This window comes from Trichoderma harzianum (assembly GCF_003025095.1).
Source record: "Trichoderma harzianum CBS 226.95 unplaced genomic scaffold M431scaffold_24, whole genome shotgun sequence".
NCBI lineage: Eukaryota > Fungi > Ascomycota > Sordariomycetes > Hypocreales > Hypocreaceae > Trichoderma > Trichoderma harzianum.
The window spans coordinates 164,602-180,505 of record NW_020209272.1 but is presented as its reverse complement, the minus strand read 5'-3'; the positions used below and the strand labels follow the sequence as shown (position 1 = coordinate 180,505).

The 15,904-nt window shown below is 49.0% G+C and overlaps 6 protein-coding genes across 6 annotated transcripts; 5 read left to right on the top strand and 1 right to left on the bottom strand.

Annotated features, from left to right (window-relative positions):
* The first annotated feature begins 28 nt into the window (after positions 1 to 28).
* On the top strand, positions 29 to 2,549 carry M431DRAFT_127956 (hypothetical protein). Its single transcript, XM_024912349.1, has 4 exons — positions 29 to 206; positions 322 to 617; positions 689 to 1,225; positions 1,286 to 2,549. Exons 1-4 carry the CDS (start codon positions 119 to 121, stop codon positions 2,483 to 2,485), a joined length of 2,121 nt encoding a protein of 706 aa, XP_024768239.1. The 5' UTR covers positions 29 to 118; the 3' UTR covers positions 2,486 to 2,549.
* Positions 2,550 to 3,802: 1,253 nt separating this feature from the next.
* M431DRAFT_21220 (hypothetical protein) lies at positions 3,803 to 5,374 on the top strand. Its single transcript, XM_024913463.1, has 3 exons — positions 3,803 to 4,356; positions 4,416 to 4,848; positions 4,913 to 5,374. Exons 1-3 carry the CDS (start codon positions 4,068 to 4,070, stop codon positions 5,196 to 5,198), a joined length of 1,008 nt encoding a protein of 335 aa, XP_024768238.1. The 5' UTR covers positions 3,803 to 4,067; the 3' UTR covers positions 5,199 to 5,374.
* An 866-nt stretch (positions 5,375 to 6,240) lies between these two features.
* M431DRAFT_487551 (hypothetical protein) lies at positions 6,241 to 8,651 on the top strand (the record flags this gene model as incomplete). The annotated part of the gene is made up of 4 exons (XM_024916488.1): positions 6,241 to 6,285; positions 6,338 to 6,426; positions 6,498 to 7,428; positions 7,500 to 8,651. The coding sequence occupies 4 exons, from the start codon at positions 6,241 to 6,243 to the stop codon at positions 8,649 to 8,651; spliced, it is 2,217 nt and encodes a 738-aa protein (XP_024768237.1).
* Positions 8,652 to 9,366: 715 nt separating this feature from the next.
* Positions 9,367 to 10,290, top strand: M431DRAFT_99771 (hypothetical protein; the record flags this gene model as incomplete). The annotated part of the gene is made up of 2 exons (XM_024925193.1): positions 9,367 to 9,543; positions 9,592 to 10,290. The coding sequence occupies 2 exons, from the start codon at positions 9,367 to 9,369 to the stop codon at positions 10,288 to 10,290; spliced, it is 876 nt and encodes a 291-aa protein (XP_024768236.1).
* A 90-nt stretch (positions 10,291 to 10,380) lies between these two features.
* On the bottom strand, positions 10,381 to 11,721 carry M431DRAFT_99579 (hypothetical protein; the record flags this gene model as incomplete). Its single annotated transcript, XM_024925168.1, has 5 exons — positions 10,381 to 10,780; positions 10,848 to 11,001; positions 11,062 to 11,371; positions 11,429 to 11,613; positions 11,673 to 11,721. The coding sequence occupies 5 exons, from the start codon at positions 11,719 to 11,721 to the stop codon at positions 10,381 to 10,383; spliced, it is 1,098 nt and encodes a 365-aa protein (XP_024768235.1).
* A 1,485-nt stretch (positions 11,722 to 13,206) lies between these two features.
* M431DRAFT_501017 (hypothetical protein) lies at positions 13,207 to 15,288 on the top strand (the record flags this gene model as incomplete). The annotated part of the gene is made up of 6 exons (XM_024917980.1): positions 13,207 to 13,301; positions 13,359 to 14,125; positions 14,177 to 14,432; positions 14,492 to 14,775; positions 14,823 to 15,048; positions 15,108 to 15,288. 6 exons carry the CDS (start codon positions 13,207 to 13,209, stop codon positions 15,286 to 15,288), a joined length of 1,809 nt encoding a protein of 602 aa, XP_024768234.1.
* Between the last annotated feature and the right edge of the window lie 616 nt (positions 15,289 to 15,904).

Below are 15,904 nucleotides of genomic sequence, written 5' to 3'. Positions count from 1 at the left end.
CCTCATTTTACGCACCAAAACAGGATCAATCAATCTCTCTGGGTTGCAGTTGAGTTTGTCCGCCGAGTCGTATTTACGGAATATTGATTCCAGGCAGCTTTGTTGCCATTCGTCCGACATGGAGGATCCCTCAGGTGTCTCGATATCGAACCCGCTCCCGCATCGAGTGCGGAAGATGCGCAAGGGAACCCGAAGTTGCACCGAATGTAAGTCCATGTATTACGTCTCCATGTGCCTGTCCAGGGTTCATGCAGGCCGTCTTCGTTGTTACGAAGATATCTGTCTCGTAGCTTGCAAATGTTGATGATAGTTATGAACAAGGCCGACGACGCAAGACTCGCTGCGTGTATCCTCCCGGCGATCCTGTGTGCGTCCTGTGCAAGTCGCGAGACGGCCGCTGCATTGAGCAGGGCTACGAGGAAGTCGGCATTTCAGAGTCGAAGCCTAGTGTGCCGCGGAAACAGCCTGCCAATGGGAAGGCATCTCAAGGCCGAAATGGGATATCCGCGGACCAGCCTCCCAAATTCACGTGCAGTGGAGATGCTGAGACGTCGGATGTCCTTGCGGCAGAGAGGGCAAACTATGCCCCAATCGTGTCTCTGCTTGTGGATGCCAAGGTAAGCTTAAAGATAGATGTCATGGTTTGTATCTACAGTCATCATGGAGGCTAACGGTGTATTATACAAAGCTCTCGGCGTCGGGGAAGAATGGGGAAAGCGGCTCTCCTACATTACAGACAGCCTATAGCAGCTCAACATATAATCAACTTTTAGACAGAGAGCAGAAGCTATACCCTCCGTTCCTACTACCCTTTGAAAGCAAGTCTGCATACGTATGCTCTACTATACGTTCAATGCTACCAAGCTATGACGCCATCATGTCTGTTCTTACCAAACATGGGTCGTGGTGGGACAGCTTCCGCTCAAAGGCATATGCTATTTCTGAAGCCCCTTCTCAAACGATAGAAGCCTTTGCCAAGCGAACATATACAAGCAGCAATCCAGCCGACATTGGTGCTCTTGCAATTGCATTTGCCCGTAGCCTGAATAAGCATCGCCATCTATATACTCTGGTGGACGACCTTATCATCTCAGACATCAACTATACGGCAACTATAGAGGGCTTGGAATGTCTTATACTACTTGCAAAATCGTACACTGATTGCGGTCAGCCCAAGAGAGCTTGGCTTGTATGGAGAAAAGGTGCTTCTGCAACACAGCTGATGGTGTGTAATTGTTCTGATCCATGTCGAAACGATGAACAAATTGATCTAACTTGAGATTAGGGATTGTGCTGTGGGAAAAACTACTCCCGGACGGAGCTGAGACTGTGGTGTGCCGTTTACCACGGTGATAGATTCTGCAGTATGCTCCTTGGCTTACCCTACGTGCTGAACGATAACCATTACCAGTCCGTTCTCACGGCGGCTGGAATGGGCCAAGGATTTTACTTTGTTCTCAGATGCGCCATCATCAGTGGAAAGATCATTGACCGCAATATGACTGATGGCAAGCCCTCTTTTGCAAAGGCGATGGAGCTGGATGAAGAGCTCTCGTCTGTCGCATCGACACAGCCAGAAGAATGGTGGTCTGTTCCAGAAAGCATGGAGAATTTCCAACTACAAGGAGTAGAACTAAGCGAATTCAGAGAGCTGCTGCTGCAACAATTCTACTTCTTCTGGGTCAAGTTGTTCCTTCACTTGCCCTTCTTAGTAGAGCCGGCAGCGAGCTCCCCTCACTACTTTAGCAGAACGGCCTGCATAGAAGCGGCCAAGCAGATTTTAAGGAGGTATCGACTCTTGCGCTGCAAAAACAAGTCGGGCTGTTGCTTGTTCGAATGCAAGACAACGGATTTCGCGTGCTTCACTGCCGCCGTTGTTCTTCTTATCAGCACCTTCCACTGCAGCTCAGCAGGTCGCTCGTCCAGTGTAGATGAAGATTTGGAGCTGGTAGCTACTACCGACAGGCTTTTACTGGGGGAAGAGGTCCAAAACAACTGCAAAGTCGCGGCGCAGTGTCGAAAAGTGCTTCAAATGCTGAGCCTAAACGACCCCGAGACGGCGGACGAAAGTCGGGAAGTGGTCATACCGTACTTCGGAGCAGTCATCCGCAAGCGGTCTCGCCGCACGGATCTCCGACATGTGTCTCAGCCGGTCGGACATAATAACCTCGACGAAGCGGACGTGCCTCCTCCGCCTCCTTACAACTCCACGGATCAGAATCAGACAGTCAACAACCCAGTCGTAGAGAATCCATGGAGCCTGGACGGGTTTTCGCTGGAATATATCAGCCATCGCGGATTTGACCGGGGCCACTTCGGCGGGTTTGCAGCGGCGGAAGAAGTGGCATCCACTCAGGACGAGTCAGCATCCTATCTTGCCTCGGCAGCGATGGAATGGGACCCTGGCTGGAGCGTCCTGACCGATATGAGCAGCGACTTGATGACGGGCATTGAAGAGCTTTCTCCAGAAGACTTTGACTTTTAGTCGCTTAGGTAGTGAGGCTCTAATATTACATTTGCGGAGAGTTGTCAATTCAATTAATCATTGCATGCATTTTTGAAACCTAAGAAAAAAGCCTATGACATCGCAACCTTCATGAAAGATAAATCTCTCTCCAGCGGTCTTCTAAGCTGCTCACCATTGAACTAAAACGCGGCGGGAGCTCTGCCGTGTGGGTGGACCAGGTGGTGGATCAGGACGGAGGAACCGATCAAGATCTTGAAGCAAGACCATCTTAGACTACCCTAAACCCCGAATACTGGATTGCGCGCAAGTATATCTCTATGGACAATACGGAGTACACTACTGCTTTGGATCTCTTTACCGTGTCGCCCCTTTCTACATCGTTTTTTTTTTTTTTTTTGGCCCCTGACGAAGCTCATTTCTACGTCTGCAACTCTTGGATTTGGTTCTGACCCGCTCACTGTTCTACCTCGGCTCACTTATACGGAGTGGCAATCGCGGGACTAATACTCCGTTCTATGGAGACATCTGCTACCCTGATAATGTTAGTTGAATAACACGATACAAAAGTATAGGTTAAAAAGTTGTATTGTTCCACAGGTAACCTCGTCCATCTTCGATTCATGTCTTTGAGATTCCACCTGAAATGCCTGCAAGGGGCCCTGAGTACTGAATGGGTAACTAAATGGGTCTACACCTACTCCAAAACACTTGATTGTAACATTAAATATGATTATATGATTGTTTACGCGTTATAGCTTGGCCACATCCTTACGTGTCCATATATCAGTTCGTAGTATGCAGCTATTTTGATCATCAAGGAGTGCAAAACAACCCGTGTAATGCCCCATCATCTGCATGAAGGGCTGAAATGACAGCCAAAATCGGCTCGACTGTGCCCCTTTCCCCAGCTCGCTTGTCACGTTGAAACCGTTTGATTGAGGCAAAGAGATTCCAAGCTACATATTGCAAAAATTAATAATCCGTTGGAATTCGAGACCTTTGCAAAGAAATACCGCCTCCCTGAATCGACCATGATGGCATTGTGAAATCTCTTCCATTGGCCACAAACTTTGCATTTCGGTGATGAGATAAGCGGGGCGTCGGACATGATGTCACTAACGAATCAAGCGCCCCACAAAACGCTCTGATAGTAGGCAGAGATCCAATCAGACCGCTTCAAAAACCTTCTAGAAGCAGAAAATGCTCGACACTAAACCTGTTCCGTCTTTCGCAGGCGGGACAATCCGTGGGCAAGGAACATCTTCCGTCGGTGGGATCTTCCGGTATCTTGAAACAGGTGCATCAAGACGGAGAGAACTCCGAGGTATTACGAAGCAACTTTGTAATGAATTTCGTTTTCTCCATGTTGGGGACAGATTATCGGGACTGGTAGGGAATTGTTGATCGATCATGAAAGTATTAAAGAGCCGTGGGTCTGCTCCTCAAAGCAACTTTCCATCATCCAGAATACAATTAGCATTACAACACAATACAATAGAAAAGCATCTTCGATACTCAGCATTTGAATTCTTTCAGCTTTACAATAAATAAACATCAACTCAAAAACATCTTTACACCAACAATCACAACCTCATCCAAAATGAGCAGCCAAGTTACCTTTGACGTCTACCGCGGAGCTGAGGGCGATACCCCCGTTCGCAAGACTGTTAACAGACAACTCCGCCCCAACGATGTCTTCATCGAGATGACACACTCTGGTGTTTGCGGCACAGATCTTCACTTCAGACACGCCGATATCACTCTTGGACATGAGGGTATCGGAAGAGTCAAGGAGCTCGGCCCCAATGTCACCGGCTTCAAGGTTGGCGATGTCGTTGGATTTGGATACATCCGCCAAGTTTGCGGTAACTGCATGGAGTGCCTGACTGGTAAGTTACACACATTATCAATGCGAATCTGCAAACCATAGCTAACAATGATTTTCAAGGCTGGGACCAGTACTGCGCCAACGCCGTCGCTTACGGCAACGCTGATACCGACACCGGCAGCTTCTCCCACGGCGCTGTTGTTGACGCCCGATGCGTCTTCCAGATCCCCGACGAAATCGACCCCGCCGATGCTGCTCCCCTGATGTGCGGCGGTGCTACTGTTTGGACTGTTCTCGACCAGTATGGCATCAAGCCCACTGACCGAGTTGCCGTTATGGGCATTGGCGGTCTCGGCCACATTGCCATCAAGATGGCTGCCGCCATGGGCTGCCACGTTGTCGTTCTCTCCAGCAGCGAGTCTAAGCGCGAGGAGGCCATGAAGTATGGTGCCAAGGAGTTCCACGTTTTCCGCCAGGGCGAGAAGTTTGAGGGCAAGATGGAGCCCATCAACCACCTTCTCCTCTGTGGAAGTGCCCAGGTTGACTACGAGGCGTAAGTTTTTACATATAAGCACTTCTAGTATCGCATCGTTAGTACTGACAAATCTACTTTCCAGTCTCGTCCCTCTGATGGCCCCCAACAGCTCCATCTACCCCCTCACTGTCGACTTCAACCCTTCCAAGATCACCATGTTCTACGTTGCCCTCAAGGGTATCCGCATCCAGGGCTCAGTTGTTGTTTCTACTTCTGAGATGCGCAAGATGCTCAAGTTCTGCGCTCGGCACAAGATCACTCCCCAGATCGAGAAGTTCCCTCTCAACGAGACTGGCATGAGCGATGCCATGCGCAGACTGACTGAGGGCAATGTCCGATACCGCGCTGTTCTGGTTGCCCAGAACTAGAGAGACGATTGATTGGTGGATATGAAGGGGCAACAGACCACGAAATATGCACTCTTCTAGTAATGATGTAATGAAAAACTTAGTCAAGCGGAGGATCCCTGGGATAGACTAGATTGGGGTTAGATATTAGACTCTTGTTGGGTATAGACATTTAGGCGATCAATAGAAACTTTAGAAAGCAAACTTGAGTTTATTCTATTTTTGCAATGAGATGCTGATTGGTATCGTTTGTGGGTCTTTTCCTACCTGTCAATTTATGGCTCTGACAGCCAGACGTCGTCTTACGACCTGATTGAAGTGTTACACATGTTCTTGGTACTTTAGGACTTTAGGAGCATGATGTAATAGACTGCATGAGAGTACTCTCTATGAGACACTCGATAGATGTTTGAGAGTACATGTACATGTGTAGATTCTGCGTAGTGAAACCAACTGGAGAAAAACACCGCACATATGCATCATCACCCTGATGCCTAGCAAGGAGCTGTCGTCGGCGGCGGTTAGAGGATTACTATACAGCGTAATCCGTCTGCAGTAGTTCAATACGAACGCCCAAGATAAGATGTACCGGCATATTAGAAACCACGTGCCGTCACATTCCTCTCAATGGCCGCTTGAAGCTTGAAATAGCCCCGGTAAAGCCCATTGGCCTCTAGGCGGGCTGACAAATGCTCACGCGGCAAAATGAGTCCGTCATACAAAATAACCAGCGTCGGGCTAGAGTCAATCTTACGTTCACTCTCACGTGACTCTCGACTTTGCTCTGCTTGATAATAATACTCCGTAAGCTCCGCACCTGATCCGCATAAGACATTTGATGCTGGTTCATACCTGAAAAGCAGAATTCTAAGTCCAAGACACTTCTCTCGGATGAGAGTTGGTTGCATCATCTCAGATTCCCACTAAATAAAAATCCCGGAATGGAGCCAAAGACCAGTCCGAGCTCCTCGAACCCGGATCGCGACTCGCAGCCAGCCAACTTCGCCCCTCAGCCTCACCGAAGAGCGAGGACCCGAGCTCGCATAAGCGCAGCGTGTGTGAGATGTCAAAAGAGAAAGATTCGGGCAAGTACACCGAGCACCCTGACGTACTCGTGGCCAGTTTGCACCGATTTTCACTCACTAACATAATGTATCCAGTGTGACGGTGTTCTGCCATCATGTTCAGGCTGTCAGAAGGCCGGTGTTCGCTGTGTAGATGGCGGCACTTCTCGTGAAATACCTCGAAAGTAAGACGCTGGGTCAAGGTTCATTATGTACCTGCATTTGCGCGTGGCTAACCTTGTATAATCCTGTACAGCTATTTGACTGAACTTGAGTCACGAGTAGCGTGGCTAGAGTCTGTTGTTCGTGAGAGGTGTCCAGATGTCGACCTCACCACAGGGCCGGGGCGGCCATCGCGAGCTCACTCATCGGCTGTTGAGCGTGGACAGCGGCAGGGCTCGCAGGACTCCCCAGAAGAGACTTCGCCGCATGAGCTCACAGAGCAGATAGGCCTTATATCTATTTCAGGTGGCTCTGACCTTCGTTATCTAGGACCCTCCAGCGGCCTCTTCTTCACCAAATTTGTGCTTGCGGGCTTGGCACATGTTGCAGATATCGAGACAGTAAACCTTCGCGGCAATGGATGCGACGATACCGATGTGTTCCTCCCTGGAGACCTGGTCGACTTGCAAGCCAAGGATTTCCCGAATGACAAGAGACAAACCATGTTCCTCACCCAAATCTATTTCGACTCCGTTCATCTACAGTTTCCCTTCCTCCACGAGCCCTCACACCATGCAATCCTCCACAAACTCTACAATGGGGAGACTCTGGATGCGCTAGAGGAGTTCCAAGCATTCATGGTTTTGGCTATCGGTGCCACGATTTACGGTCGTCGCTCGAGGCGGCACATGCTGGGTGAAGGTTATTATGCCTCAGCCCTGCAGCGTCTAGATACCGTCTTTAGGACGCCGTCACTTGCCACAGTACAGTGTCTTTTGCTATTGGAGATGTATACCCTCCACGACCCATCGTCTGGATTAAATCTATGGACCCTACACTACCACTCACTGGCGTCATGCTTGGAGCTGGGCTTGCACCGTGATGTCCGGAACCCCCGCCATTTCAACCCTCTCCAAGTGGAACTACGCACGCGAATCTTCTGGTGCACATACACCATGAATCGACAGCTCTGCACAATCATGGGGCGGCCGCTGGGATTCTTTGACGAGCAATGTGATTTAAGAGTGAGTAAAGATTGTGACCATGAGAACTGACAGGGCTGTTTTTCTTGTGTGCTAACACCGCGGCTACCTAGTTACCCATGGATGTTAACGACGATGACTTGACCGAAGAAGGTGTGCGACCCTCGACGAAACCTCCTGGGAGTTTTACTACTATGTCAAGCGCAATTCATCTCTTCAAATGGGCGAGGTTCAGTTCCGAAATAAAGACTGTTTTGTTTTGCACGGAGCGAAACTATCCGCCTTACATGACTCCGGCCATTAACGATGTAACGGCGTGGCGGACAGACATGATTAGCCGCCTGCGAAAGTGGCGACAAGATATTCCTAGACACGCCGAGGGCGAGCGCACGTTCTACCTGATTGATCTCTGCGAGATTAGATACCATGAGCTGATGATGCTTATGCTTCGCCCAAATCCCCTGTTCAAACAACCATCAAAGGCGGCCCTAGGCGAATGCTTTACCAGCGCCATTACCTGCAGCAAGCTCTACGCAAAACTGTACGCCGATAACCAGCTGCGGTATGGGTGGCTGACCGTCCATTCATTATTCTTATGCATCATGACCATCTTCTACTGTGTCTGGACACCGGAAGGCATTGCTGACCAGGTCAATTTCGACTGCTTGACCACCTCTCTAAAGGCGGCGTCGGACGTTCTCAGTGCGACAGGAGAATATTGGCCCGAGGCGAAGCGAAGCCGCGATGTCCTAGACCGAATATTTACAGCAACCATGAGGCGCTTCTCTCCGAGACCAGAATATCCCAAGTTGCAGCCCTTGATCAATTCATCAGACCCTCAGCCTGGTAGTGGCCCAGCATCAGTGGGCATGACGGATGGCACCAGCATCTCATCTCAGGCTGGCAGTAGCACTTACGGAGACAATGTCGTCGCTTCAGGAGACGCACTTATCGCTTCGGCAGATGGAATTGTGTCTTCCGGCGTATCACACGGAGAAGCAGATCTGCATTTGGGGCTTTCCATGCCAGATGGCTCACCGGCCATGAATGCCGAGTTCCCTTACCCGAGTACAACGCTCGACTCCTTTATGTCGACGGACTGGCTTTCGTATTTTATGAATGCGGAAGATTTTGGAGGCATGAACTTGGATACTGGCTTTGGAGGATTGGGTGGGCTGGGCGGAATGGGTGGGTTTGGCGGGATGGAAATGACTGGGACGGATATTCCTGGATGGTACCAAGGGGACATGAGCGTATTGCGATGATTTGGTATTGTGGGAACAGCGTTTTTGAATAAGGATATGCATAATGTACATGGCTGAATCAAGCCAAAAAAATCTACTCAACTATTGAAATGCTCCATTTTGCCTGCTGAGAATCAGTGAATCGGAGCGGCTATACTGTACATGTTCCATCTTTGTTGAACGAAGCTCTTGGGTGCACTCGCCATCTTCATGTTATTGCGTTGCTCCCTTGCTACAAATTTGTTACCAGATAAACTAGATATACGCTTACCCGTCTCAGTGCCCTCGAATAGCACGACTGGCAAGCAAAATCTTCAAACTCCAGAGACTTATGTCTCCTGTTGTTCATATGTTTGCTACCATCGTGATTGCAGTCAGCTGACTCTTCTCCCACAGGTCCCTCGCCAGTGTGGGCTTAGCGGTTCATGCACCCCAGATTCCCATCGGAGCTTAAAAAGCGGCCGCTAGAAGCGCTGAAGCACCTGAGCGACTGAGCACATGGGCGCTAAATTATCGAGCCCCAGCCTCGCCACTCAACTCCAAGCTTCCCCTCTTTGTCAGCTCACGATGCTCGGATGCTTGTCCTCGTAGACGCAGCCGTTGGGTCTCTCGCGGGTACTTGAAGAGACGAAATAGCTTCAGCCTGGCCAAAAGAATCGCCGGCAGCACTCGTTGCCCGATCTCCTGCTTCCGCTCTCTCGGTTCTCGGTGCGATATTCGCCACATTACAGCAAGTATGTCATCGACGGACAACACTTCGCCTCCCATGGCAGACCAGTCCAACTCGACGGCGGTTCCCTCGTCGCCCGATCGGAATAAGAAGAAACGCATCAGGAACTGGACTGCGGATGATCGCGCAGCCCATCGCGTGTTTGAACGATCTCGACGAGAGGCTTTCAAGGAGCGGTTGACGGTGAGTTTGGATACTGTGTCTCTATGTGCTCGGCTGACGTGGATGTAGACACTTGCGAGCCTCATACCGTCGCTTCGATCTACAGATCCTAATCGCCTGTCTAAACACGTTGTTATTGACCAAAGCGTTGCGCTGCACAAGGCCGAGCAGAAGGAGATTGCCGAATCTCTTCAGAGGATCAACCGTCTAGTGGCCGAGCGAGACGATCTACTCTCTGAGCTGAATACATGGCGGTTGAACGCTGGGCTTGAGGTTCACCAGCCTCGAGTTATAGCGGAAGATCCGGAAACTACCACTTCAATACCCGTATTAGACGAGGCCAGCGCCTCCATGCTTAGGGCGGGCGTCTCATCCATCTCCATCGGGGCCAATAATGAGCGCGGAGCTGGAAGCCGATCGCTATATCTAGAAGAGCAATCTTCGTTTGTAACTACGGACCATGATCTCACAACTGAGCCTGTCCTGAATGAAGCGGTTGAGGCAGACCTTCCATCAACGTCAATGAGCATGGACATTCCATGGATGTCGCCCGAGATGGATTTCACCATGCCAAATTCACTGGGTTTGACTACCGGTTACAACACCAACGCACCTCCTCCGAAATCACCATCTTACACACATCTGCCCATGCCCTACGACATGGCGAACAATAACCTCGAGAATGAGGCTTTGCGATTCAACACATCAATGATGCACATGGCCGATCCGTCGACATTTCACAACGACACATATATTTATACCGGTTGAACTTTGCTACTCAGTATTTTCAGAAGATCGGTTCCTCCCCACAACTCCGCATATCTACGCGCGACAGCGTTCGGCATGCGATAGACGCTCTCACAAGGCCTGAACTGCCACGTCGATCTTGTCCTTGCTCCTGTTTTCACCTCCTGTAAAGAGCTCAAGAGCGATCGCCAACCTTTCTTTGGTGATGGGGTCAGCAGCAATCGCTTTAGCCAGCTCTTCTCCGCCGTTGGCGAGGTAGTCAATGTCAGTGCTGGCCAGCTTGCCATCCCACTCTGCGGCAGCAAGCGGATCGATATTGGCGAGCTTGCGGAGCCTTGTAGATGCTTGGGGAGGGTTTTTGTACACATGGACCGGCTTGGGCGTGCCTTCGCCAGGCTGCTTAGTACCATCATATTTGAGCTTCGCAAGCTGGTCCAAAACTGTATGGGAGATTGTGGCAGAGTGGCAGCCCAGTTCACCCGCTGCCATGGCCTCTTTAGCAGAGATGAAGCTGAGCGGAGAGAGTCAGCTGATTGAGTCCATGTTTAGAAGTAGCAGACTGTGTATATGTATCTCACCTTGCGTTCTTGAGAAGTGGCTGCTCTTTTCCAGTCTCTTTGTATAGTCGTCTGTATGTTTCGAGGATTTGAAAGACTCGGGCGCTCATGGGATGTTGGGTGGCGGGGTCTTCGACATCGGGCCAGAGAGATAGATCGTCATGGGCTCGGGTTTCTGAATGACTCTTAGTTTTTGTTACAGATTATCCACGAAATATAAGAGCTTTCAACGAACCGTTGAAGTATGGGCTGATGTATAGCATGCCTGCCTGGCTACAGGCAATAGCCTGCGGAAGACCAAACAATGCCGTTCCGAGTGTGGGAATGCCCTCAGCGCTCAGAATCTTGGCTGCATTCAAGGCGGGCCCAGTGGACGGGATCTTGATGCAGTATCTGTCTCGGCCAATGTTGGCTCTTGCAAACTCTTGGTCATACAGTCGGGCGTGGTCGAGAGTCGCTTGCATGTCGTATGCTTTGGAGGGGAGGGTTTGAAGCAGGACACGGCCTTGGATCAGATCAATATTCTTCTTGCACATCAAAACCGCCTAAAAACATCATCAGCCATTATTCCTTTCATTAATATTCAACGGTGTTCGATGTACCATTCTAGTGTAGATCGCCAACCAGCCTTTGTCCTTGAGCTCCTTCGCCGTCTCAACTAGGAGATCGGCGTTGGAAGGGTGGCCGAGTTGGATATCTACCCACAGCTGGTTGCTCGTCTGGTCATGCGGCTTTATAGGCATAGACTTGATGTATTCAGGGTCCATCCAGTCGACATCGACGTTGACTAAGATTGCGATCAGTTTGAATGCGCTTCTCACCTTGGATGGTGTAAGGCGAACTTACGCTGCTCCTCCAGCTTCTCCAGCCATGTAGGGGCTTCCTTGCTACCCATTTCGCGATAAAAGGTAATTAATAGACGTGTAATTGAAATCGTTAAATTTGATGGGTAATTTTGCAGGCGACCGTCGTATCTTGAAGATGAAAGCTTTCAGACCTGGTTTACTGTGCAGTCTGCCTTGGTAGATTGCAATGCTTGGAGAGGTAGGTTTATATACCAACTGCCTCGAGAGTTTACCCACATTTCGCAATGACTGCCATTCATTTTATTGCATTCAAACCGCACTTCGGGTTCAAATTTACCGATCACTTGAACACGGGGTGGATTGAAGGATGTAGCTTAACGGCCCTTTCACAAGCTATTTCCAGATTTCGATACCCATAGACTTCTTTCATTGGACGGCAGAGCTCATTCTGACCCTCCCACATTCCGCACACACTACATTTTGCTGCCAAGAAGCCGATATCACGTCACTCAATGACCTGCACAGGGAATTTGCATGGGAACCTGCACAGGGCATGAGCTTGATACACGCAGGGCAGGATCCACGACAACGGCAGTGGAAGCGGGGAAAGATTTAGAGTGTGGATCTAAATTAGTATGGGGAGACGTCAAGATTCCTTCGATACTAAGAGTAGGGAATAGTAGAAGAAAGTGACGGCAATAACAAATTCTAGAAGAGCCAATGTTAAGAGATGAAAGCCATTTGCTCTGTGTCTTGCTATACTACGCACTCACTACTATACTTGTTAGAGTGCCACCAGCCACTCCCAAAGTTTAACATGAAGCTATTTCCCTGTGCCGAGTTGGATAGCCGCTGACTAGCTGGTAATGCTTAAATGGCTAAATCGTATGAGAGAACAACACGCAGGGCAGCATGAAGGTTCCCCACAATTCAGCTTAGCTCAAAAGACACGCAGGGCAGCGTTGAGGGGTGGTTTCGTGAATGAATTACTCCGGCGTCGGATTGTCGGATGGCGGCCGAGTTGGAGGGGATACAAGCAGGGGATTAGGTGGAAATAAGTTGTGAGTTTAATTTGTAAATGCTACATTCCCTTCCATTTTGCAGCATGATCATGGATTCATGTCCCAAAGACTTCCCTGTTCAGAATTGAATTTATCTTCTATGGGATGTATATGGGGGGGAAAGACGGCATCCAATGTAATAATGCCTGGCAACTTTTTAATATCGGTGCACGCAATATAAGGAAGCTGACCTCTTCTCGCAATACCGTGAAGAAGTAAACTCGTAATGCATTCAATTCTATTCCTCTTCTATGTGGCTGCGAGGGGGCAAAACGAGCCAAGCCATGGCGCCGTGGAAAACGAGCCGGACTCAAAACCTGGGGTTTTGTGGATACGCTACTGAACCCCATGGGGGGTAAAGACTCTACCATAGTCGCGATAGTTGAAGTAAGACTGAAAAAATATATATATTGCTTCTCAGGAATGCATCTGACATCCATCATCTTCTCCACAGAAGTTATCAAGACACGCATCCACAGCTTCAATCGTGGAACCTGAAGGCAATCAGGCAGCATGGCTCACACACCTGATCTAAAGCAGCCAAAGGATGAGTTTCTCTCCCATGTTGAAGATACAGGCCCTAGTATCTCTCACAATGTCAACGCAAAGTGAGTCAACTATCCAACCCATCATCACCAAGATCATAAAACTGATACCGTGGACAGAATTTGGAACCCCTTGATGGGAATATCCAAGGATAATCTCCGTTCTCAAGTCAACGCCTTCTGCAGAGAGTATGGCTTCCAAGATAAGGAAGACATATTCTTCAGAGGCGCTCTAGCAGCTCAAAATCCAGTTGGATATGAAGATATTCCAGAGCTGACGGACGATGACAAATATTGGCTGAGGCGCGAGGTCACCAACCGGTGGCATTTGCCCAAGGCTCTTTACTACACCATTGCACTGTGCTCTTTGGGCTCTGCCATTCAAGGCTGGGACAACACCGGTGCTAACGGTGCGAATCTTTCATTCCCTAAAGAATTTGGCATCGAGAACAATGGTTGGCTTGTTGGCGTCATCAACTCTGGACCGACGCTGTTTGGCCTCCTCAGTGCTTGGGCAGCTGATCCAGTAAACAACCTCCTTGGTCGAAGGGGGACTGTCTTTGTTACAGGCCTGTTTTGTATCTTTCCCGTCTTGGCTCAAGCCTTTACACAGAACTGGTGGGGCCTGTTGATATGCCGCTTGTTTATGGGTCTTGGAATGGGTATCAAAATCTCGACGATCCCGGTCTTCTCGGCAGAGGTCGCGCCGGCATCTATTCGAGGCGGATTAGTTACAAGTTTCCAACTGTGGGTATCATTCGGAATGTTTGTGGGATACTGTGTCAACCTGATTTTCTATCGAGTTGGAAAGTTGGCGTGGAGATTTCAACTTGCATCCGCATTTGCGCCAGCCATTCCTGTGGTAATCTTTGTCTGGTTCTGCCCTGGTAAGTCTATAAGTCTATGGAGAGAGCATGAAATCTGACAGCTGTATCAAGAATCGCCTCGATGGCTGATGAAGAAGCGACGGTATCCCGAGTCGTATCAGTCATTCTGTCGCCTGAGAAATAGTGAGATGCAGTCAGCAAGAGATCTGTACTACGCACACTGCCAGGTAATGGAAGAGAGAGATGCCTTTGCCGGCGTAAGCTTCTGGCACCGAGCATTAGAGCTTGTTACAGTCCCCCGTTTGCGACGAGCCGCCGTTGCCGCTGGATGGATCGTCATCAGCCAACAATTTTCAGGAATCAACATGTACGTGGCCCCCTTTTGTTCATAATGGATCAATACTTGATATTGACACTATTACAAAGCATGGCCTTCTATAGCTCAACTATTTTTGTTGAGGCTGGCTACTCAACGCTTAGCAGCCTCCTTGCCTCCATGGGGTTTGGCCTTGTTCTCTTTGTTTTCGCTTTTCCGGCAGTTTACACCATGGATACCTTCGGCCGTCGCAATCTACTTCTCACAACGTTCCCAAACATGGCTTGGTGTCTTCTTGCAGCCGGACTCTGTTTTCTCATGTCAACTGACAACAGCGCTCGAATTCCCTGCATAGCGTTTTTTGTCTACCTCTTTACTGCTTTCTATGGACCTGGTGAGTATCCATATCACCATTCAACTACAATTACTAAACAAAATTAGGCATTGGTCCGCTACCATCCATCTACTTTGCTGAGGCATTTCCTTTGTCTCACCGCGAGCTTGGCGCTGGCTTAACAATCTGCATTAATAATGCCGTCGGCAGTGCTTTGAGTCTTACATTCCCTTCACTGCTGAAAGCACTCGGACCTACTGGTGCATTTGGCTTTTACGCGGGATTAAACATGCTTGCTTTTGTCGTCATCTTCTTCATTGTGCCAGAAACCATGTACGTAATTCCTATTCCCCTACATTCTAACTTCACAGACGCTGATTTGTTGAATCCAGGAAACGCACACTAGAAGAGCTTGATTACATATTTGGAGTGCCAACAAGGCGCCATATTTCTTACCAAGTTGGCACTTGGCTGCCCTGGTTCATCAAGAAGTACATCTTTTTCCAGCGCAAAGCAAAGCTCGAGCCCTTGTATAAGCTGGACGGTTCTGCCGATACAACAGGCAATCAGTAGAGCAAGTCTACCGAAGGAAAGAAATTTTTGATTTGCGAAATTTATGAAACATGATGATTATTTTATGATATGTCACTTATCTTTGCAGCATTCTATGACAGAGTTTCGAAGCACACTCCTTGAATAGTCAAATTACTAAATTGTGATATCTTGATCGTACTCGCTATGTTTTCTATGTCCTTGTGTCTCTTACATTCTGAATTCAAAAGTGAGTGACAAACTGTTCGCCCAGTGTCCGTGAATACATATCAGATAGGCGACTTTGGAAGGTAGAGGTAGAAGAAGACCCATACTTGAGGGAGATAGCGAGAGCGACACCATACAAGTATGATGAATACAGTGTTGAAGTATGCAGAAATATCTCTCCCTGTATAACTCGCTATGGCTTAATATCTCAGTCGCTAGGCTCGCTCGCCACCGTCGGTAAAAACGTTACTTGCGGAAGATAGGTAGCACATTTGCGGAAGACTCATACCGCAAACCTACCACACAACCGACGATTCACTTTTTAGGATGAGATAAAGTAGTCACGGCTAATGATGATTAGTATTTAAGATGACCTAGAATGGTAACTGCAAGGATCTTCGTGCTCAAACTAGCTTTATTATAAGCCTAC